Genomic DNA, 24,165 nt, shown 5'->3' on the forward strand with positions numbered 1-24,165 from the left:
GCGTCCCTGCCGGCTCCGTGCCCGGGGTGGACGGGGGTGGACGGCGGGGGGGGGTGGGCGGGGGGGGTGGGCACGCGGGCGTCCCGCGGTTTCTCAGCCCCGCTGTCGGAGGCCTAACCCCCTCACCTGCCCGTGCTGCCGCCTCCCGCGCTTCTTCCTCGGTGGCTCGCTCGCTCGGTCCCTCGGCCCGCTGCCCGCCCCGGCCGCGGGCTGAAGAAGAAACCGACCCCGCCAGCGGCTTTGCCTCCCCCCGGGGAGGCATAGAGACACCGCGTCCCCGTCCCCGTCTCCCCGTCCCGGCCCGCCTGCCTCCCTGCCTACCCGCGCGCGGGGTTCCTCGGCCGATCGGCAAGACGCTCCCGCGCTGGCCTCCCCGCGACCGCCCGCCCGACGGGCTTGACTCCGAGCGACTGACCGTTGGGCACCTGGCGGGGGGCAGGGGGCCGGTTGCCGGGGAGAGCGCGCATGCGCGGCGCGCGCAGTTGCCGACCCCCTCCGGCCCTTCCCGCGGGTGGGCCGGAGGGGGCGGGGGGCAAGGCGAGGGCGGGAGAGACCGCGCTTTGGGGTGCGGGCGGGGGGGGGGTGTTTGTGCTCGCCGTGCAGTCTGAGCCGGAACACGAAGTGAAATTATACGGCGGCGGCGGCGGCAGGTGCGGGTGGGGGGCACGACGACACCACCACGACCCCGCCGCCCCTGCCGAAATAAACCCCCACCAAAAAAAAAACCACCGCCACGAAACCCGCATCCCCACGCCACGCGCGAGCCCCGAAACTCCAGACACGGACTCGCCGAGCGTGTGCACGGATCGCGAGGGTCGAAAAGCTCGACTCGTAGAGTCGCGTACACTGTCCCGCAGCGGTCTGGTCCGGTTCGGTTCGGTTCGGTTCAGTTCAGGCCTTTCCCGCCAGTCCGGTGCAGTCCGGTTCAGTTCAGTCCTTTCCCGCTGGTCCGGTGCGGTCCGGTCCGGTTCAGTCCTTGCCCGCCGGTCCCGCTTACTTAGAGTAAGCCTAAAATGCACAGATCTCTCCATAAGGATGGGTTTTATACTCTACTTCCACAATCTGCTGGCAGTACAAAAGAATAAGCGGCAGATCTACTTAGGCTGAGTCACGGTGCTTTGCTCCTAAGACCATGCATACCATGGGAATATTTCAGCTGCATGTCCCACCCCAACCCCAGAGAGCAAGAGCTCCAGGAACAGGTGAAGAAACAGGGAAGGACACTGCAGTGCTTCTGAGAAATAAAGCAAGGACAGAAAGGCAGACGGGCATGCTGTGGAACCTTCTCCTTACCCGACTGTGCTGCTGCCACTCATGAAATGACACTGTAGAGCAAGTACTTTTAGCACCTTTTTTGTGTACCACGTTCCAGGAACCCTTCCCCTGGAGGTCCAGCTGCTGAGGTGGAGACTCAGGACCTGGACCCCATGGCTTCGGGGCAGAGGCTCTGATGGAGAGGAGAGGAGATCAGGGGTTGCACTGGGAAATGTGTCTGCACTGCAGGGGATGTGAGAGAGGTTCCTAAATCCCATCCCCAGCATTTCTGGTAGCAGTTAACTCTTCCTGCCCATGTCTGTGCTCCTGCAGCTGTGTCTCTGTCCCTGGGTCTGCTCCCTGTCCGTGTCACAGACCCCGTCCCACCCGCTGTGTGCTCAGCTCTGTCCTGCTCACACCGCCTGGCACTGCCCAGGTGTTGCTTTATCCATGCGAGCCACGGAACCTGACACACCAATATGATGTTCACAGAGTTCGCTTTATTGTCGGACCGGGCTGGCTTTATAGCAAAGCTGCCCTGTCCACGCGCCTTACAACAACGTGATTGGTTGTAACTCGTGCTATACAATAACATGCTAGGCTGCATGTACTGTCCACGCGCTCTGCACGCATGTGTCCGGCGATTGCTCACTCATTATTACCTTCTAATGGTGCTCCTTTAGTCTCTTTTGTCTCTGGCTTCACCTCTCAGCCAGGCTGGCGACAACCCCATCCCCCTGGGGCGGGGGGGGCTCTGCCACTACATCTCCCCCTCTTTTATTTAATATTAACAATACGCCATATCATGCTTTAAATACAGTGTGAAATACAGGGTAAGAACATTAAGGCTAATACAATTACAATTAACAAGAACAAACCTGTTTTCAATATTCCTTTTAACCAAACAAGGCATTCACCCCAAAAAACCCAGTATCTTCTGTTATTTTCTTGTTCTGCAAATCTTCTATCTTTTTAACTTTTAAGTTCAAACAACACATACAATCAAACTCTTCATAACTGTGAACATGTCCAATAACAAAAAATTAATTGCTGCTCTGGTATTCTCAACATTGGCTACATTCATTGCTTAAAGCGATAACATGTCTGAGGTTAAGGGTTGTCATCACTGCAATCGGTTTCTTCTCTGTTAGCTGGCCAAGGTCTCACCCACTTTGCTGGGATCCATGAATTTTTGTGGTTACCTGTAGAAACACAAGCATATCCCCTTCCCCAGGTTATTAGTGACATAGGACCTTCCCATTGTTGTGTTGTCGGATTAAACACACTGACCTTAGGCACATTTTCGGAAAAATCTTTGACATTTTTGATTTGGTGCATAACAACCGGTTCCATTTCAGTTTCACTTTTAGGATTAAGCCAGTTCAGCACATACAATGCCTTCATCAATACCTCTTCTGGGCTCACACCAATTCCCCCTTGTTTTTTCAAAACAGACAAGAGATTTTTAATGCACGGTGTGCACGCTCAATAATTGCTTGGCCAGTAGAATTATAAGGGACTCCAAACAGGTGCTGTACCTTCCACTGGGTGAGGAAGGCTGCAAGTCTGTCAGAGTGGTATGCAGGACCATTATCTGTTTTGATTTGTGTAGGGACACCCATGACAGCAAAAGCTTGTAGTAAATGACGTTTTACTGCCTTTGCATTTGCTGAGGTCAAGGCTGTAGCCCACAGCAGTCCTGAACAGGTATCTATGGAGACATGAATGTACTTTTGTCTGCCAAATGGTGCAAATTCAGTAATATCAGTTTGCCATAACTGACCTGGCTGCAAGCCCCGAGGATTTACTCCCTTTTGTTGGAGAGGGACTATGCGGGCACAATCAGGACAAGCTGCGATAATGGCTCGAGCTTGTTCCTTTGTAATTGTAAACTGCTTTCGGAGTGCTGCTGAGGATTGATGAAAGAATTCGTGAGCTTGTCTGGCTTGTTCAAAAGGGGATATATCTGCTACTGCCACAAGTTTGTCTATGGTGCTGTTTCCCTCTACTAGACCACCTGGTATGTTAGTATGGCTTTTTATATGCATGATAAATACTGGTGCTGTCCTATAATCTAATACGTTCCACAAATCTAACAATGCTTCAAACAATAAGGAATTGGAAACTCGCTGCAAAAGTGCTCTATGTATTCTTTGTACAATTCCCACAACATAAAGAGAATCTGTTACCAGATTAACTGGAGAGTTATGCCATTTTTGCAATGCTGCTGTCACCGCTCGCAATTCTAAAATTTGAACCGATCCTTCAGCTATGACAATCTGTGAATGCCACTGACCATTCTCAAACCATACAAAGCCTCCTTTGCATGAGCGACTACTCGCATCTGTGAAAATGGTTATAGCATCTAGTGGATGCTCACTAAAAATTGACATAGGCTCTAAGGGGAGGTTGGTCTTAAATATAGGATGTGGTGGATAATGATTGTCCACCTGCACCGGAATCCGGGCAAGAGCTGAGGCAAGATCGTCATGTTTGAGAAGGATCTGTTCAAACAAATTGAGGGAAATAGGGATCACAATTTTAGCAACATATAGTCCAGACAATGTCAGAAATCTGCTTAGTCCTTTCACTATCACTTGGGCAATGGCTTCCCACCTCTGAATGATGGTTTTTTGTTTTTGGCTGTTTAAAAATATCCATTCTAATATTACCAATGGATCCTTTTCTTCCGTGCTCCACTGGGCCAAAAGTCCTGCCACTTCCTTATTGGTATTATAGACATAGAGAGTAACAGGCAATTCTGATCTTACCCGCTGAGCAGTATTCTGTGAAACTTTTCTTGCAATCTGCTCAAGCGCTTTCTGTGCTTCTGGTGTGAGGCACCGTGGTTCTTGGGGGTCTCGTCCCCCACGGAGGAGACTAAACAGCGGTTGCAAATCTGTATTTGTAATACCCACAACATTTCTTATCCACTGTAAGTCCCCTACTAACTTCATTGCATCGTGAAGGGTTGCTATCTTTGCTTTCACAGTAAGCTTCTGAGGTCTAATCATGGCCTGAGTTAGTTCATATCCTAAATATTTCCATGGCGCGGTTTGCTGTACCTTTTCTGGTGCCACAACCAGACCCCATTGACCTAATTGCTTTGTCAACTGAGTTATTATGTCCTTACTAATTTTCTCTTTATTGCACAAAAGGATATCATCCATATAATGATAGATGATCATCTGAGGGTGTTGTTGCCTGAATGATTTTAAAGCCAAATCTACATACCATTGGCAAATAGTAGGAGAATTTTTCATTCCCTGAGGTAGCACTACCCAATGATATCTTTTTGTGGGAGCTTGATGATTAAGCACTGGAACAGTAAAGGCAAATTTTTCACAATCCTCTGGGTGTAAAGGAATCGTGAAAAAACAATCCTTCAGATCAATGACAGTTATATCCCAATCTTTTGGAAGCATGGTTGGGGTAGGAAGACCTGGTTGTAGTGCCCCCATATCTTTCATTACTGCATTAATTGCCCTGAGGTCCTGTAACAAACGCCACTTCCCTGATTTCTTCTGGATAGTAAAAACAGGTGTATTCCACGGGCTGGTGGAAGGGACCAAATGTCGGAGACTGAGTTGCTCTTCAACCAGCTCCTCTAAATGTGCGAGCTTTTCTTTTGGTAATGGCCATTGATCCACCCAGACAGGATCATTTGTTTCCCAACTCAGCTTCATACATGGCCGGGTGTCGCTCGCTGCAATGGCCATTATTAAAAAGGTGACTGCATAACTATTCCCCACTGAGACATCACATCCCTTCCCAATAATGCAATTGTTGTGTTTAGAACATAAGGTCGTACCCATGCCTCTAAGCCCTCGCCCTCCTCCCTTATCTTAACCATATGTGTGCTGATGTGGGTGGGAGTGGCCCCCCCTATCCCCACTACCATGGTATTTACTGCTTCTAAAGGCCAACACAAAGGCCAGTCAGTGCGAGGGATAATCGTCACATCTGCGCCTGAATCTAAAAGCATTCTTTTCCTCTTAATCTCACTGCCAGGCCCAATAATGGAAACTACCCTAGATGGTTTGTCCAAAGTCAGTTTTTCCGTGAAAGCAACCACAGGGGCTCCAGTAGAACCAAAACCTTTCTGACCTCTTTCTGTATTTAAAGCCTTTGGAACACATGCTTTAAAAGGTACCAATTGTGCTATACGGGTCCCCTGTTTAATAGTCACAGGGGGTGTTAAGACTTGCAACATAATACCTATGGGTCCAACATAATCAGAGTCTATTAATCCTGGCAAAACAAACAACCCCTGTCTTGAAGCAGAAGAACGACCTATTAAAAGTGCACTCAATCCATACCCTAGGGGCCCTGTTACTGTAGATGGAACTACATGTACAGACCGGTCTGTTATTGTGACGTCTGTTCCCACGGCCAGATCGACGCCTGCGCTTCCTGAGGTTGCTGCCCTGAGCTCGGACAAGCAACCATGGCTGTTCCCCCTCTCGGCTGGTATTGTGGTGTCATCGCGCCCCAGCCCCTGGCGCTGGTCCTCCCGTTTCCCGGCAGCGGTGTCCCATCTTTTTTAAATCTTGATCGACACTCCACTACTCGGTGTCCATACTTATCACACCGACTGCACGTGCCATCAAAGCGCAAATTATTGAGAGGGGCTGGTGACTGACTAGTGCCATTACTAGGTCCCCCTCTCCGAGTATACTGAGGGCAATTTCTTCTAATATGTCCTGTTTGTCCACAAGTAAAACATGCTAGGCCGCGAGAAGAAGGGCTTCGACCTTTCATTGCAGGCTTAAGTGCTGCAGCCAAGGCCGCAGCGTGGGCTTGAGCATGTATTTTTGCTTTTTCTACCTCCTGTTGCATAATTGGTACCCGTGTGCAAGCTTCCACCATCTCTGCTAAAGAAGCACTTTTTCCCAAACCGGCTAGTATCTGTTGGCATTGGGTGTTTGCATTCATCATAGCCAAATCTTTCCCCACAGCAGCTTTTGCCTCTGGAGTCAAGTTAGGACAGGCATCTATAGCTTCTTTCAAACGATCTACAAACTTCATATATGGTTCCCCAGGATCCTGCTTTATTGTAGAATAGGGTGGCACAGGGTTACCTCTATTTGGCAATTCTTTCACTGCTGCCAAGGCAAGCCCTTGCGTTTGCTGCAAAATCCTTGGATGAAGTGCTGCCTGAGTAGCACCATCCGCATATTGCCCACGACCCAGTAACCGGTCCATGCTAGCTAACCGCAACGGATCATCAGCTGGTAAACGAACATTTTCTAATACTGCCAATTCCACTTTCCCCTGCCACGTGTCCAAGAACAGCAAATACCCCGTTGGAGGAAGCAATAACTCCATCAATGCCCTAATATCTGTTTGAGTTAGTACTTGCCCCTTGAAAAATGAATTGATTAGCTGCATCACATGCTTATTATCCATACCATATTGCATAACTGCACTTTGCAATTGCTTAACCGTTTTCCAATCAAAAGGCGACCACTGCCTTTGTCCTCTATTATCTATGTGCACTGGCATTGCTGTAATACTACCAGGTAACATGATCCCTTCAATAGTTGCATCTCTGATTACCCCTTGCCAACGTTGCCCTGCATTATAAGAATGATCTCGAGGAATATCTCTACCCTGATGCACAGGGGCAGCACCCAAATTATCATTATTATCACTGCTATACAATTCCCTTGTGTTTCCCTGTGGATCAGTAAGTCGACGCATATTTGCAAACCGATCTGCTAACCCAGTCTCCAGCCCTTTTCCATATCGCGCTCTCAAATATTCATCTGCTTCTCTTACAGACCACATCCCATCTTCAACACATTGTCTAGTCCATTTTTGTATTCGCTCCCTTTTGATACGGAGCTCCTCCGGAGTGAGGTCTAATTCCACCCCCTCCCCTTCCTGTTTTCCCCGTTTTTCACATTCCCTGCCAATTGCCTCCAGCCCGTCCTTAATTGCATCTGACGCCTTTTTATATGCTATCAACCGCGAAGTTTTACTGTTACCGCCATCTAGTCGTTTCATAGCTTCTAGAACTTCTTGCATCTGGCTCTCCTGCCGTCTCAGTAAGTCCTTCAGGCTCTGCACGTCGCTCTCCTCCTGGCAGTCAGGGCGATTCTGCGGGGCTCCGTCCCGGTGTTCCATCGGGTCCTCCGGCAAAGGCACGTCGGCTGGATTAACTTGTCCTGGCTTGTTGAAACTTGCCGGTTGCTGCCATTCGTTGTCGGAGCCAGGCAATGGCTCAATGGGCGCAGAGGGTGTAATTTGCTCTCCGCCCCAGAACTCCAGATCTGATACGGGACATACCAGCGGTGTTGATTCTTCGGAGTTCTCGGAGGGTGGGCAGCTCGCGGCGGGCGGCTCCGAGGGGACGGCACACAGCTCCGGCTCCTCTGAGACTTCCCGCATTAGCTGCCTGACCTCCCGCCAGGGTCCGGCGAGATCGCAAGCCTCGCGGCTCCCCCTTGTAACCGCTTCCCATAGTTCGGTCCCTATGTCCTCCCATGTACCGGGAGAAAAAAATTCGTCCGTCGAACGAACACAGCCCTTACGCTGGGCGAATAGTAAAAGGCGCTCCACCGCGTCTTTTTCCAAAATTCTTCCTGTTCTTGCAGCCAGCTGCAGAATACTTTTCACTATTATTTTTTCTTCCACGGATGCCGTGTTTCCCATGCCACCTGCTTCTTCGTAGGCCTACTTTCCGCTATGATTGAGCGCTGGGCTGGTGTCGCCCCCAGGTGGCGTCCTCGCGTCTTCACTTCCGGCGATCTTGCTTCGATACGAAGGATCACGTCGGGGTCACCAAAGTGTTGCTTTATCCGTGCGAGCCACGGAACCTGACACACCAATATGATGTTCACAGAGTTCGCTTTATTGTCGGACCGGGCTGGCTTTATAGCAAAGCTGCCCTGTCCACGCGCCTTACAACAACGTGATTGGTTGTAACTCGTGCTATACAATAACATGATAGGCTGCATGTACTGTCCACGCGCTCTGCACGCATGTGTCCGGCGATTGCTCACTCATTATTACCTTCTAATGGTGCTCCTTTAGTCTCTTTTGTCTCTGGCTTCACCTCTCAGCCAGGCTGGGGACAACCCCATCCCCCTGGGGCGGGGGGGGGCTCTGCCACTACACTCTAGGTTAGTTGCTACCCATAATTCCTGCCCTTGGATTTCACACTTCTCCAATTTTTTTCTATCATAACATCCAGAATTAATAGGAGCGTGATAATGTAGAACATGCTGGGTTAGTCTCCCTATTCTCACACGCTCGTAGCACTTGGTACAGGGATTGGCCAGGCTAAGTTGGGAACAATAAGTCACCACTGCCAGCAAGGGGATCAGGTCCAGGGTTCTGCACCCTCTGCCTCTCTGGCCGAGCAGGCTGCAGCTGCAGCCGAGTTCGTCATCTTCTCGGCAGCAAGGGCCGTGTCCCCGCCTTTCCTGTTTTTACCGTTAGCGTGGCGACTTTTTATCGTTTCCCAACTCTTGGCCTTCAGTTCCCAGGAACAACAGGAGCAACACGGAATGTGGTTTCTCTGTCTGCACTCTGTTCTCCTCATCACTGGTGGGCTCTCTAAATTCCCATTCACCCCTTCAGTAAATACCTCCCACCATTCTCCGCTATTCTTTTTCTATTCTTCCAGCGGCAACTGGAATCCTCAACCGAGCCCCGGTTTCCTTATCTTCTGTTCTTAGACATTTCTTACACAATCCTGTCGGTAAGTTCCCTTTGTGGATATGCTTATACCACAGTCCATTTACAACCTAAACATCAAATATAAAATGAGAATTACATATACAACTCGGTTCAACACATTTAGCTATTAAGCCATTCTCATTTTCATTTATACTGGGCATTCACATCAATAACACTAATAGTAGTTACATCACCAATCCCGTGTCAACTTCAATTTCAGTTCCCCTGGTTCTTGAGTTACTTTCCAGGTTCTTTCTTCCGTCAGGGCTCCTCTAACTCGCGAGACGCGTGTCCATCCTTTCCCTGCCCTCCCAACAGCTGTTTCTGTAGTTAACAAAACAAGAAAAGGTCCCTCCCATCATGGGGTTGGAGTTTCTTCTATCCAGGTTTTCATTAGTGTTGCCCCCATATCTACCAGAAATTCTACTTGTTTTGTTCTTTTGGGTTTCTTCTTCCCAATGCGGTGAGCACCACCCAGGCTGCTCACCCAGAAGGACTAAAACTGCTTCCCAGTGCAACCCCAAACACCCTTCACTTCAGCAGGTGACCGCACTTGTGCTTTCAGCTCCTGGGCTGGTGCTGTCCGGGCTTTCCCTGCTCAGCACTGACTGTGTTTTGGGAAGGCAGGAGCCAGTGCAAACCCTTCTCCGCTGTTCTGCTCTTTTTCTGCTATTTTTCCCCTTTGCTGTGAAGCTCAGCTGCTCCATGAGTTATTGTGTTCTCCTGTGAGCGTGGGGTTTGTCCTCTGCTGTGGAGCACGAGAGCGAAGCCCCCGGAGCCCCGGCTGGTGCAGACCCCGCAGCGAGGGTGACAGACCCGGAGCCAGGAGCAGTTTCCCCAGGGTGAGGAGCAAGTGGAGCTGCTCACACCAAGGGCACAGGCAGGGTTGGTGCACGTCACCGGTTCTAAGGCTGTCACCAGAACCTGACAACCTGACAACAGTGTGCTGGCTCCCCGGGCAGTTGAAGTACAACCAGAACGCAAGAGGCAGCTTAAATTCGGGGTCGTCTTTTTGCCAGGAGCAACAAATGCCGTGATGGAGACAACGGGGAAAAGGTGGAAACTCTCAGACCGCGGTGCAGTCTCAGAGAGGAAAAGAGATGAACGAGACACTGATGAGCGGGAAGAGTTGACGTATTTATCATAGAAACATTAAAGGTTATAGAGAGATGGAATGTTACACGAGATCAAATATTTAAATACATTCGCTCCAGACACAAAATAGTGTTAAAAAGTTCATCTATTTATTATAGATACATTAAATATTATACAAAGCCCAAACATGATCTAAAGATCAAACATTAAAATCTACTAACTCCAGACAACGTTTGCATATTTATTATATAAGTATTATATAAGTATAAAGTATATAAGTATATAAGTATATAAGTATTATATAAGTATTAAATATTAACTAAAGATTAAATAGAATACAAAATCAAACATTCAAATATATTAACTCCAGACACAAATTAGTGGTCAAAAGTTAATCTATTTATTATAGAAACATTCAATATTATATGAAGATTAAATATCATATAAAGATCAAATATTATCTAGAGATCAAACACTAAAATCTACTAACTCCAGACGAGAATTGGTGGAATAAAGTTCAAGTATTTATTATATAAATATTAAATAAAGATTATGTGTTATATAAAGCTTAAATAGTAATCCTAGTAACTCCAGATCAAAAAATACTGGAAAAATGTTTACGTATTTTTATAGAAACATTCAATAATATATAGAGATTAAATATGATCTAAAGATCAAATATTAAACTATATTAACTCCAGACAAAAATTAGTTGAAAAAAGTTACGTATTTATGATAGAAATGTTACATATCTATAAAAACTAAATACTACATAAGGATCAAATATTAAAATATTTTAACGCCAGACAAGAATTGGTGGGGGAAAAAAGTTCACAGATTTCTTATGTAAATAAAGATTATGTATTAAATAAAGATTATGTATGATATAAAAGCTCAAATCTTAATATATATTAACTCAAGAGAAGAATTAGTGGAAAAAAGTGACGTATTTATGATAGAGATGTTACATCCATGTAAAGATTGAATATGACATAGGGATCAAATATTAGAATATTTTAATGCCAGACAAGAATTGGTGGAAAAAAGTTCAAGTATTTATTCTATAAATATTAAATAAAGATGATGTGTTCTATAAAGCTCAGTTATTAGTATCTATTAACTCCAGAAAAAAGGGTGGAAAAAAGTTTCTCTATTTATTTTATATGCATCTCTAGATATGTGATATAAAGCTCAAACACTATCTACAGAAGAAACATTAAAATACATTAACTCCAGACAAAAATGGGTTGAAAAAAGTTGATATACTTATCATATCAATATTAAATATTATACAAGGATCAAATATTGTATAAAGATTTAGTAATAAAATATATCAACTCCAGAAAATAATTATTGGGGAAGGTCTATGTACATAGTAAATAAATATTAAATATTAGTACATTAAATAAACATATTAAATAAATATTAAACATTAGTACATTAAATAAACATATCACATAAATATTAAATATCAGTATGTTAAATAAATAACATTAAATAAAGCTCAAATACGAGATACAGCTAAACCATTTCAATATATTAACTCCAAGGAGAAATTAGTGGAAAAAAGTTTACGTACTTATTCTGTGAATACTGAATATTATACAAGCTAAAATATTCTATAAAGCTAAGCTATTTAAATATAGTAACTCCAAGCAGACATCAGTAGAAAAAAGATGATATAATATTGAAGGTTTCTGTAGAAGTATGGAAAGATTAAATACGATAAACACATCGAGTATTAAAATACATTAACTGCAGACAAAAACTGGAAAAAAGTTAATATACTCGTTGTAGAAATATTAAATATGATACAAAGCTCAAACATTATATACAGGTCACATATTAAAATATATGAACTCCAGACTAAAACTGGGGGGAAAAAAGTTTACATACTTATAATATAAACAGTAAATCCTATCCAGAGCTCAGCCATTACAACCCATGAAGTGCGGGCTCCTCCTGTGCTGCAGCTTTTCTTCTCAGGATGCAGTCGAAGTTGCCCTGGGTGCTCATGGCGTAGAACACGTTCGCCTTGGGTGGGATCGCCAGCTCCGCAAGAGAGGGAGCAGAGCGAGCGTTCATGGGCGCCCCACTCAGCGTTGGGGGTTTATTCTCACCGGCAGCTGGGACAACGTGGCGATGGCGTTTCTGACGTCGCTTCGCATGTTACTCTTGCCGGCAAAATGCAGCAGAGCTCTTCAAGCAGCAGCAGCAGCAGCAGAGTTCTGCTTCCCCACCTTCGTCCTCGGAGATGATCTGGACCAGCTCGTAATCCTCGGCCGAGCCAGACTGCAGGTTGTGCTTCTCCACGGCTCGCTGGGTGACAGCAGGAGCCTTCTCTTGGTTACTCAGCTGCAAAGAGGGAGTTGCAAGGAGTCGCTTGGTAACCAAGTCGCAGATTCTGCCAGACGCTAAAACACGCTCTTTGCGACACCTGGGGGTGGAGTTAGTTCAAGACAACAGACACTGCTCTAGAAATGCAGCAGGGAATCACAGCCTCTGCTCTCCTGAGCAACCGCTCGGAGAGGTGAGACCTTGTTCTCAGCAGCCATCGAATCCGCAGCAAGAGCTGCCCCAGCTGCTGTTTGCAGACATCCATTAATCCACAGTCTCCCCTGCTAAACACTTTCTGCGATGTCCTGCAAAGATTCTGGGCCTTGGAGCTGGGTTTGCTGGGGAAGGGGCACCTTGTGTCACAGCTCACACACCCCAGTGCTGAGCTGGACACACAACAGCCGGCGCTGGCAGAAGAGCAGGGGCAGCAAAGCCGGCACTTGCTCAGAGTGCTTCCCTTGGCATTGTTGATCAAATACAAGCTTCAATTTCAAGGCCAGAAACCTTGAGAGATGCTCTTTGCAAACCTCTCATTCATCCCCTGCTCCGCATGTTTTGATTTGTAACATCAGTCACGTTCCCTGTCAAGGAGGTCTGATCGGGGAATAGGTGTTTCCGAAACTAAAAGCACCATTCAAGTCACCTGGGGTGAAAACACCACCCACAGTAACAGCGCTTTGCTGTTCCCACCGCTCACCAGGATGCTCCTGTAGATGTTGCCGCTTCTGTCCTCTTCTACGCTGGTGCGGATGACGCAGCTCTCTCCGCTCTGCTGGTTGTAGACTGGCAGGACTGGCGGCACTTCTTTTGATGGAACGGGAGTCACGGGGCCGGGGCACTTCTTGGAGCACTTGTCATCAGATGGCAGCAAGGGGGGAGACGAGATCAAACACATTCATTACCATTGAATTTCAAAGATCCAAAAGCTAAAGATGACACTCTTCAGCACAACAGCCTTAACAAGGGCTTCGGCAACCCAGTTAAGGCAGCTTAGGTCAAGAGAGCAGAGTCTGCAGGACAAAGCTCCCTGGGAACGGAACCCAGCCCAGCCAAGGCTTGGTCTGGGCAGTTCCTGGCAGGTCAAACCACAGGGCTGGTGAGCTCTGACCTCACCTGCTTCTCACTTGCTCAGCTGCTCTGCCTGCCCCAGAATTAGGCTGTGCTGATGTACATGAGCCCTCCCCCCAAAATCGCCTTTCCCAGAGCTCAGGTCCCTCCATTCCACTGCCAGCAACGCTCCAGTCAAGACCCACAGGCTTGGGCAAGCGCCTGGGGCCGCCGGCAGCGTCAGCAGCCTCGCACAGGCTGTTTGTGCTGAACACAGGGCCCGGGCCCTACCTTGTGCTGAGGCTCCTCAGCAGTGTCGGTGGGAGGGACGATGGTGACGGTGCTGTCCCCAGAGCTCCCACCTGGAGCAGGTTTGGGCTGCGCGTTGACGGGGGTGCTGAGGGCGCTCACCCCCAAGCCCAGGAACGGCCTAGGGGAGAAAAGAAAGCACAACAGAGCTGGGCTGAGCACAGCTGTCACTTGCTTCAACAATCTGACCTGCTGTTGTGTTTTCCTATCTCGAGTGGCCTATTGTTTGTGTGTGTATAGCAAATTAGACTCTATCCTTATTTGCTCTGTTTTGCTGCTGCAAATTTGAATTGAATTTATAATCCAGCACTAAAATCGTTCCTTTGTCTGACACCTTAGAGTTATTTCTGAAGTCTTTAGTCGATAACCCTCATGGCTACTTACACCAATAGAAAGAGACAACAGCAATACGTATTTCTAGCTGGCGGTGTCTCCTCGCAGCACTGCAGTGCTCTGGATCCCCAGCCAGGTTTGTCAGCTGGTGTTTGATTTATTCCAGTTCATATTCACACACCAAACCCCCTCCCCGTTGTACTCACAGGCTGAATCTCTTCACCACGCTCTTCTGAGCTCTGCCCGCTGCGGTGCTCTGGTCAGGAGCTGCTCCTTCGATTTCACGTGACAGACGGAAACTGCAGAACAGGCAATACCGTTAGTTAAATATCTCAAAGTGGCCATATTTGAGAAGCCCTGGGTCACTCCCACGTCCCAGAGGGTTCATCCCCACGAGGAGGAGCGCAGCTCTGTGCGTGTGTATTTCCACTCTCCGGGAGCAGCTCCTGGCAGCGCAGAGCTCAAGGCTGAGAGAACCTGAACCTGCCTGCGGGGGAAGAAAAGCTGCTTCGCCAGCTGGGCTGAGACCCTACCTCTCCTCATCACTTCAATGCCGCTGCCTCCTAAACCACTGCACGAATTTCTCATCTCCTGTCATGCAATAGCTGTTACATGAGGACTGCAACAGCTTAATTTGTGCCATTACTTCAAACTCCTAAGAAAACAAATAATAAAATAGGAATTCTAATTAGAAAAATCAAGCCAGTCTCGTTAATACACTAAACACACGCAGCAACAGATCCAGGACAAACTGCCCTCGGACAGAGGAAACCCCGGCACCTTCGCTCCTACTGATCTCTGACCAACAAGGCTCAGGCTGGAAGGCAACGCTCAGCCTTGATTTCTCGGTCCCAGGTACCCGCTTCGCTCTCTGCACCTTTGACCCACAACTATTTACTGCAGCACAAGGAAGATGGTCACAGACTGCATCTTGTGGCCAGCAAAGGTCTCACGCCAGCAGGTCTGATGCGCTCCCAGCACACAGAACACGCTCGTGTAACGTGTTCCCGTGAACACCAAACGGGGGGAACGTGCCCCAGACGTAACTCCCGCGGCAGCGAGTGCCCTGCGGCTCCTCTTCCCCTGCTGCCCGCATCTAAAAGGAATTTCTCTTCCCGCGCCGCCCCGCACAGCCCGGCAGAGGTTCACAGCGTGCCGGGGACTGTTCCTTCCTCACCCTCTGAGTAACGTGAGCGGCTGTTGGATACGCCCAGCAAAGACAACAGGCCTCGCCAAGAGAACGCTCTAGCAGAGAGCGTCAGGCACTAACGATCACAGAACAGTCACCGTTCCACTTACCCTTCGCCGCTTCTCAAAATTGATCAGGCCGCCCTGTTGGAAGGACAGAGAAGGGATCAGAGGAGAAGAGCACAGGCTCAGCTGGAGTTGATCACAAACAGGATGAACAGGATGAAGTAGCGACACCAAGGGACAGGCCAGAGCTGCCCTGACCAAAGGCCTCTACAAAGACCCGTTTCCAGCTCTAGGATAAGCCACAGCACTCGTGTACCTGAGTCTATTTGTTAAATACATTCCTCTCTTTTTAAGAACTGCACTAGCACCCAGTGGAAGATGCAGGAGCAGACACAGTGTCTGCAAGGGAGGGAGGAGATTTAGGATTCCAAAAATTGCCCCAAATTACCTCGAGATAGTCCTGAAGGGCTGTGTCCAGCATGACGAGGTCAGTGAGGAAGGTACCCAGGTAAGGTACCGTGCCTTGTGTGACTCCCTGCAAACGGTCAGAGCAATGGTGGATTAACTGACTGAGAAGTAATAATTATACTAATTAGAATACTCCTGTGGAAGCAAACAAAACACAACTAGTCTGCTTCACCAAACAGCGCTCTTGTAAATGATGCTTTCACGACATCATCCTTGGTATCTCAGCCAGCGGTTCATGTCTGCACAGAGCGGTATATAAGCCAAAGTGCTCATTCGTAACTCCTCTGCGTCAAATCTCGCTGTGCGGCACCTCTCGCCCCAGCAGAAAAGCCGGGATTTACAGACCCGTCTTCCCCAAAGCACCGCATACGGGAGCTCATTGGTCAGGAACAGGGCTGAGCTCGGCTTTGGGTGAGATCACAACCTGGCAACTCAAGCTCATTCCCACCTTCAGCAGCAGCTCCCTGCTCGTCGCAAAGTTGTCACAGTCGGAGAAGATTTCGCAAAGCTCTTCGAACATCAGCATTGTGTCCCTGTACAGGAAAAGATTCAATGATTTAAGTTGTTTGTAAGCACTCTGAATCAGACCAGGGTACAATTTTTTTCTCAAGAATCGTTAACAGTTGGGCACAGAAAAGATAAAAGCACCAAAACACATCCAGTGACACACTGCACAGCCTTACTTTGGAACGCAGGCCCAGGTCTTCTTCAGGCGATAAACCGAGGTGGACTGCAAGGCGGAAACGATGGCCTTCAGAGACGAAAAGTTGTTCAGGATCCTACATTGCTGTGAAAGGAGCGGTTAGAAACACAGGAGCGTTAAACGTCAGCATCACCAATAGTCAGTGCTCTTCTGTCTGCCCCGTGTCCTGCTTGCTGCACATTCTCCCTGCTAAGCGGGCAGCTCTACAAATACTGAGCATCAAAAATATCACTCCCCCCTACAACCCCCCTGTCCCCTCCCAGCTCCACGGCACCCGCACAAGGAACGTTAAACAGTCGTGAATAAACGCTTTACACGTCCGATACGGATCCACTTCTCCAAGATCTTCGCTCTTGGCTGTGTCTTTAATTCTTTGCTCTCCAGGATGGTGCTGAGCACGCAGTTGGTGACGGCGTTGAACTGCGAGATGGTGGCTCTGATGCTCTGTGCCAGCTGTTTGTTCTCTTTCTTGTCCCTTCGGGACCAGATGCAGCCCAGGCAGTGGTGGGGCACAACGTTCTGGAAGAGTGTCTAGAGGGAAACAGAGGTGTCCAACTCAGCCTGGAGCGCTACTGCCCACAGCAAGAAATGCACGGTTACAGTACAAACTGCAGCTGAATCAGAGGCCTCGCTGCTCACAGGGGGGACAGCAGGCAGTGACAGGCCCGGGGATGACAGGCCCCCCCTCCCCTAGGGGGCGCTCGGCTGGGCCAAAGGACGTTTCCTTGCTTTATATTTTCTACCACATTCATCTGGAGACGAGGAGGAAAGCCATCAGACAGTACCACTGTTCAAAAACAGGTACAGGCCTGGACTAAGATGTTTACAAAAGGTGTTTTTCCACTAATTGTTGTTAAAAACACACTAAACTCATGTGATGTTTGTCTCCCTTGTTTTTCCACTCGTTCACAGACCAGGCCCAAGGACATTCACACATCCCATGCACTTGGGGGCGGTTATCCGGCCCGAGATACCATTCTCACGAGTCTGGGCTATAACTTTTTACAATTACGAGAAATGTACTTCAAAGTAATCTGTCCAAGGCCCTTTATATATTATTATGTCAGTATTATGTCTTTGACCGTCCAGATGGTCACGTTAGTATTGATCTTCCTTTATCATCCAGGTGGCTGGAACCGCACATCTTGCTTTTCCACATTTACTTTCCAACATGAGTCCTCAAGACATTACCTTAGAATCTCTCCCATATGGCCAGTTGAACAGCTTGTCAGAGGAAACAAGGTGAAGTGGGTGCACTCTGATGAAACAAGGTTTCATACAAGTTAATCATTGTTTTACTTATCTAGTAATACTATATAACAGATTTAAAGCAGTGCAGAGAATGCCACGTTGTACACCTCGTGTTGCAAACATCGGCACTGAGCGTATTTCTGATATGAAATACAGGTGGATGCCTCTTGCAAAATTTTTGTTTCCTTATAGAATGTTTTTCCATTTTGTTTTCCATTGTCTGGACTGCTTTTCCTATTTCTCTTTTTTTTTTTTCCATCCTAGGATGTGAATGTAACTTCCTACGATCGGCTCTTTGGGAAAGAGAGTGAAATGCAGGTGTTCACTTTGCTCTAGTTGGGAGGGGAGCAAACACAGCAGTTTTGACTATTGATGTGATTCAGAGCAGCACATCAGGCACATGCGCTGGGTGCAGCTTTTTAGCGCAATACTTGCAGAATCATGAGGGTAAAAACCTCCTCTGCTGAGGCCACGACATGAGGGGCAACGTGTCGGGCAGAGTGACAGAGAGGACCCAGGTGTCCGGGCACCGGCACAGCAGTGGGAGCATGGACACGGACACACATCCACACGCAGGCGTAGCTTTGCTGAAGGGATTTACTGATCATGAGAGGGAAATGGCCCAGGGCTCCCAGGGGATCAGACGGGGTCATCCAGGGATGATCATCTCCTCATGTCACTGGAGGGGGACAGGACACGGCTGTCACCATCAGTTTCAGTTCTGAAATCAGAGCCCAAATTAGATCTCCAGTGTCAGCTGGGACACGAGGGGAGGCTTCTCCCCACCGTCTCTCTCTGCAGAGACCCAGGGAAGGAGAGAAGAGTTGGAGCCCTCAATCAACCCAGGACAAGACTCGGTTCTCCTGAGATCCATGTGGCACCCAGAGCTCCTTGGCCAGTGTGTCATTAGCCCCGGATGCCCCTACATCTCCCAGAACCCTGCCCAGCCCTCAGGGTGATCCTTGGGGTCTGTAAGGCCCCAGAGCCCCAGCCCGGCCTGCACGGTGACCCTCTGGGTCCGTAGAGCCCCGCTGGGTGCACCAAAAGTCATGGGGGCAGCTCTGTCCAGCGTGGCCTGGGACACAGGGCATGGACAGTCTCCTCTGTTTTCTTCTCCTAGATCCACGTTCTGCCCACCCAGGACCCTTTGTGGGGCTGGAGATGCCCTGATGCTGCTCACCAGCAATGGAGGAGATGGGTGCACTAGCACTTCAGCATCTGGAAGATCTGGAACCTGGTGTTTCTGCTGCAAAACATCATCCACCCTGAGAGACAGAGGGAGCTGGGGAGAAAGGTTGGGTGAGGGACACACTTGGGTGCACTGGGAGGCAGGGGAAAGCGATGGGGTCCTTGGGGAAGGTGACTCCAGGGAAAATGGGGTGCGTGAGCTTGTGTGGTGGGGCACAGAAAGCAGTGGAGGTCCTGGGGAAGGGGCTGTGTCCTGGGGTATCGTGGGGTGCACTGGGCTGTAGTGGGTTGTGATGGGATGGAAGGGAATGCAATGGGAGCCCTGGGCAATGGGGCATCCCTGGGAAAACACTGGGGAGCAGGGATGTTCTGTGGGGCTGCAGGGGGTGCATGGGAGTGTACTGGGGCACACTGGCATGTTCTGGGGCACACTGGGATGCCCTGGAGTTTCGTGGCCGTGGGAGGGAGGATGTGGGGCAGCAGAACTTGTGACACCTACCGCAGCCCTCTTCACTCGCCCCAGTTTGAGTCCCTCCTGTAGAGAGACCATGAGACCTCACTGGTCACTGGGATGTCCCAGCCCCAGCAAGGGAGGGGAGGACCAAGGTGCCCTCCAGTTCCCAGACTGGATGTCCTCCAAGTCCGCCCCCCTACTCACATGCAGGAGGGACCCTCCACTTGCTTCCAGCAATGTTCCTGGAAATGCCTATGAAAGAAGAGAAAGGGGTTGGAGACAAATGGGGCTGTGGGTGGGGCACAGGTGTCCCCAGCCCCACCCAGGCCCCTGGATTCTCCCTCATCTGAGCGTGAAAATCCCTTCTGCTCCCCCCAACCTCATTCCTCCAAGTTTCACCTGGGATACCTGTTCATGGCGGACCAGGGCTCGGGTTGGAGAAAAGGATAACATGGGAATTTGGGGCCTCCAAGGAGGACGGTGGCTGGGGGGGACCCAGAGGCAGGGCACTGTTGTGAACTCGCAGAACCCAAGGGACCGGGCTGGGGGTGCTGGAGGGACAGGACTGCATGGGATGCAAGTGAGGGGTAAAGAATTCAAGGGGAGGGGACACGGGGAATTCAAGTGAGGTTGTTGGTGGGGGCAGGAGGAAGAGGACAGCAGAGGAACAAAACGCGGGGATCGGGAAAGTGCTTGGGAGGGGGTGTTCAAGGAGGGGGATCTGGGGGCACTACCGCAGGGGACAGGGTGAAAGGCAAAGGGCGGAGTGGAAAGATGGAAAGAAAGGCGTTGGCATCCATCAAAGGGAGAGCATTTGGGGACCCTCTATAGGACACAGAGGAGATCCTGAGGAGGAGATACCTGAGGGGTCTTAAAGGATGGAATGGGGAGGCCCAAAGAAGAGGGGTGTGGGGGCACCAAGACAAGAAACCGGTGGGGGCCCTCACTGGAGCCTCACCTGCGCATCCTCCAGGGTGCACAGCAGGATGGTGAAGAGCACGGCCACGCTGAGCACTGCGACCTTCATCTTCCTCTGCGGTGCAGCGAGTCCTGGGTGATGCCAGAAAAGGTGAGGGCACCTTTATCCCTCCCAGGACGACTCCTTGCCCCTCCCCACGCCTCCAGCCCCCAGGGCAAACCTTGGCAGAGACACCCGCCCTGGCAACCCAGCCTTGGCACAGAGTCACTCCCGCCTTGAGCACTGATCCAGCTGCCTTCCCTGGCATCAGTGCCGCTTCCTGCATGGGGCAGCTGCACGGGGAAGGGCCCAAGCATCCACAGTGGTGAGGGGGGACAGCAGTGTGTCCCTGACAGCCAGACACCCTATGGTGATGACCCACTGCTCCAACTCGAAACCATCCTGCAACAACCCCAAAAGCCTGATCCCCCCACCTCCCAGTGCCCCTCACCTCCCAGGCCAGTCTTTCCCTATGGAACCCCCCCAGAGTTGACACCAGCCTCAAATCTGGGGTCTCTAAGCACAATTATCTCTGAGCCCTTTCCAGCCCCTTAAATAAATGAGGGGCTGGGAGTCACTCCTCTTCTTGGGGCACCAGGGACCCCAGGATTAGGGAACTCTGGGAGGTGGGAGGACAGCTGGGGCAATGTGGACAGCTGGTGACTGGGATCCTCAGTCACTGGTGGCGCTGCCCATGGGGAGCACTGGTGAATCCTGGGCTCTGGGAGAGGAGGGCTGGGCTTGGGGGAAGTGCTGGGGTGGTGTCAGTGCCCAGCTCCAGCCCACCCCATTTCCCTTGCACTGCCAGCCCCCAACTGGTCCAGTCTGCAGCCACAGCTGAGAACAGAGCAGAGGGAGCATCCCCTGCCCTGGCTCTCACCTGTCCCTGCCTGGGGTCACTGTGCCCTCCCAGACAACCTGGGTCCCGCCCTGTAGAGCTGATCCCACATGGTGGGTCCCAGTGTCCCTGTCCCCACCAAGGCTCTGGCTCCAGCCCTGTCCCTTCCTGGGACTTGGCCACAGTTCACCAAAGGCCCTTGTCCCCACCGAGTGTCCCTTCAATGCCCCCATCCTCGGCCCAGGCCAGCGCTGTCCCTGAGCAGGACGTGGCCATCCAGAGGGACGTGATGAAGCGGGCGCTTGTTCCCAGGCAGCTGCTCAGAGCTCATTGCAGGACGGAGCTCCCCTGGCACGAGGAGGGATGTTTGCTCCCACAGCGGCTCTGATAAGCTCTGTTTGCCCAGGGCCCATGGCACAAGAAGCCCGTTCACCAAGATCGGTGCCTCACAGAGTGACCGATCGGGGATCCAGGGCAGTTAAAGCAGCCTGGAAGCCTGGGCTCCCCCAGCCCTGGCAGCGGGCAGAGCCCACAGAGAAGGGCAGTGCTGGGGCAGCGGGGAGGAGCAGGTCCTGGGGCACCCGCACGCCTGGGGCTCAGAGGCCGGGGGGTCCCAGGGGAGCAGCTGGACAGGCGGGGTGCCGCTCTGCTTCGGGACAGCCTGGGGAGTCCTGCCGGAGTGGGGCTCAGAGCAGCTGGGGGATGGAGCTGTGTCCCCAGGGGCACGGCCTCCCCTGCCCTCTCCCCCGCCCGCCTTGCAGCTCTCCCTGGCTTTTTGCGGGGCGTGGGGTTCCCTTCACTGCACCCCTGGCCCAAACATCCCCATCCTGGGGGCCCTGGTCAGCATCCTCTGGGCACTGTGGGGCAGTGTGACAGTGGGGGAATCAATCGGTTTATAACTCCAGTCTCAGTGGCTGCTGCCCGGGCGACCTGGATGTTGAGCGGTTTCCAGCACCAGTCTGTGCTCACTGACTGGAGCAGAAGAGGGATCTCAGATTCCCAAGACCTGATTTCTGTCCCTGCAGAGCTGGCAGCCCTTCAGGGACATACCTGTGTTTGCTTTGATATTCTTCAGTGGCTGACCCTGGGCTGTGTGAGCATCTCCATGATGTACTTTTACAACCATGTTCTCCGTACAGACAGCAACACCTTGCCACAGTTCAGCAGCCTCTTGGAAAGTAAATGTGGAAAAGCAAGATGTGCGGTTCCAGCCATCTGGATGATAAAGGAACATCAATACTAACATGACCATCTGGACGGTCAAAGACATAATACTAACATAATAACATAGAAAGGGCCTTGGACAGAGTACTTTGAAGTACGTTTCTCATAACTGTAAAAAGTTATAGCCCAGACTCGTGAGAATGGTATCTCGGGCCGGATAACCGCCCCCAAATGCATGGCATGTGTGAATGTCCTTGGGCCTGGTCTGTCAACGAGTGGGAATGTAACTGAAATAAACATCACATGACTTTAGTGTGTTTTTAATAACAATTACTGGAAAAACATCTTATGTAACATCTTAGTCCAGGCCCACATCTGTCCCCAAGGAATGTATTTTGGTGTTGGGGCAGGGGAGGAGCACAGACAGGCAGCCCGGACCCCTGGGTCCTCTGCCCTGCTCGGGGAGGGGAGGTCGCTCCCTGTATGATGGGCTCAGCACTCCTGGGCTCACAGGAGATGTCACCCCCTCCAGAAGCCATCTGCTGTTCACAAGGCCACCAGTGCAGCAAGTCAACATTCATTTGATGCAACCAGTCTGTTAGAGCCAGTAATCCTGTGTAAAATCGATGCAAAATTACCACTGTGCTTAACTACAATGTGCCATGGAACAACCAGGCACTGACAAATCTCTCTGTTTTCCCTGGGAAATCACATTTGTGGCACTTTTACCCCCAAATCTCAGCAGCAGCGTTTGTTAACACCGGTTCACAGCTTTGGGTACCCAGAGCTGCCTTCAGCTCACGTGAAAACGTCTCCTCGTAACGCCCAGCGTGAGCCCAAGAACGACGCCTCCCCAATGCCCAAACTGAGGAACCTCAAGCAGTGCCCCCTTCTCCAAGGGCTGCGTTACAATCTGTGACAGAAAGGGGCTTCCACAGCCTGGAAAAGCTCCACAAGGAACTGGAGATTCCTGGGTCTCAGAGTAATTCTAGAGCTCAAGTGGTGACAGCCATCAGCTCCAGCTCAGACAATACATGCCAACGCCCATCACTGACCCAGGAAGGCAGCTCTTCTTGTCCTGCCCAACGCCTTCAAACCCAACACACTTTGTCCCTCCAACAGGAGGCAGCTGATTGATTTCTAACACCACTCTTCTCTGTCTTACTTCGAGATGAACCAGACATACGTTATACAAGCAACCAAGTCCCCGCCTGGAAGCAGCGGAGCCTTTTGCCTTCTCCTTCCCACCCCACTTTGCAGGAGAAGGAAAACAAACGGCAGAAGAGACGCTGAGAAATTCAACCACCAAATGGAGAGGGAACCTTTGAGAGCGGGAAAACTTATCCGTACAATGGAGAGAGCTACGCTGAATGAATAACACTGAAAATGAACCCTTCTTGCAGGGTAAAGTGCACAGCAATTCAAGACCTGCTGAACAGACCCCTGCCATTCTCAGAAATAAACAACCCCCAAGGCTCAACCAGCCAGCCAGGATCACTGCTCTAAATCCAAGCGCAGCTGCACCGACCTGAGCCAACACGGACACAGTCGCCTCCCTTGGCCCACACGAAGCTGCACAGGCCACGCGCTGCTCCAACAGGAACGTGCTGGGGACACCCGGGTTTCTCATGGCGGCCTCTGCGCTGTCACCTGCACAAAGCACCAAGAGACCGGCAGCTGTGGGCTCAGCTCCGGGGGTTCCCGGGACCGGGGTCTCCAAGGGCCCGTTCGCACACGGATCTTTGTGCGCGCGCCCCGACCGCGGGCGCCTCTCCCGCCCCCATCCCGACCCGCCGCTCTCTCCCCCGGACCCGCCGCTCTCTCCCCCGGACCCGCCGCTCTCTCCCCCGGACCCGCCGCTCTCTCCCCCGGACCCGCCGCTCTCT

General features: G+C 50.6%; 1 protein-coding gene and 1 non-coding gene across 7 annotated transcripts; both read right to left on the reverse strand.

Annotated features, from left to right (window-relative positions):
* Positions 1 to 14,740: 14,740 nt before the first annotated feature.
* LOC139825907 (ral guanine nucleotide dissociation stimulator-like 1) lies at positions 14,741 to 24,063 on the reverse strand. 6 transcript variants are annotated; one of them, XM_071800493.1, is made up of 9 exons: positions 20,278 to 22,153; positions 19,524 to 19,571; positions 18,858 to 18,959; positions 18,133 to 18,356; positions 17,618 to 17,684; positions 16,742 to 16,957; positions 16,407 to 16,510; positions 15,704 to 16,256; positions 14,741 to 15,393 (listed from the first exon to the last, which is right to left on the reverse strand). In XM_071800493.1, exons 4-8 carry the CDS (start codon positions 18,225 to 18,227, stop codon positions 16,100 to 16,102), a joined length of 639 nt encoding a protein of 212 aa, XP_071656594.1. In that variant the 5' UTR covers positions 18,228 to 18,356; positions 18,858 to 18,959; positions 19,524 to 19,571; positions 20,278 to 22,153; the 3' UTR covers positions 14,741 to 15,393; positions 15,704 to 16,099. The 6 variants fall into 6 exon arrangements, 4 of the variants coding, with proteins under 4 accessions (XP_071656594.1, XP_071656593.1, XP_071656592.1 ...); XM_071800492.1 differs by lacking the exons at positions 19,524 to 19,571; positions 20,278 to 22,153 and adding an exon at positions 19,365 to 19,517; XM_071800491.1 differs by lacking the exons at positions 19,524 to 19,571; positions 20,278 to 22,153 and having other exon boundaries at positions 18,133 to 18,398; positions 18,858 to 19,358.
* On the reverse strand, positions 23,251 to 23,335 carry LOC136113058 (small nucleolar RNA SNORD45). The gene has a single exon (XR_010652963.1). It is a non-coding gene; the product is annotated as a small nucleolar RNA SNORD45 (small nucleolar RNA).
* Positions 24,064 to 24,165: the final 102 nt, after the last annotated feature.

Source organism: Patagioenas fasciata, chromosome 30, assembly GCF_037038585.1.
Source record: "Patagioenas fasciata isolate bPatFas1 chromosome 30, bPatFas1.hap1, whole genome shotgun sequence".
NCBI lineage: Eukaryota > Metazoa > Chordata > Aves > Columbiformes > Columbidae > Patagioenas > Patagioenas fasciata.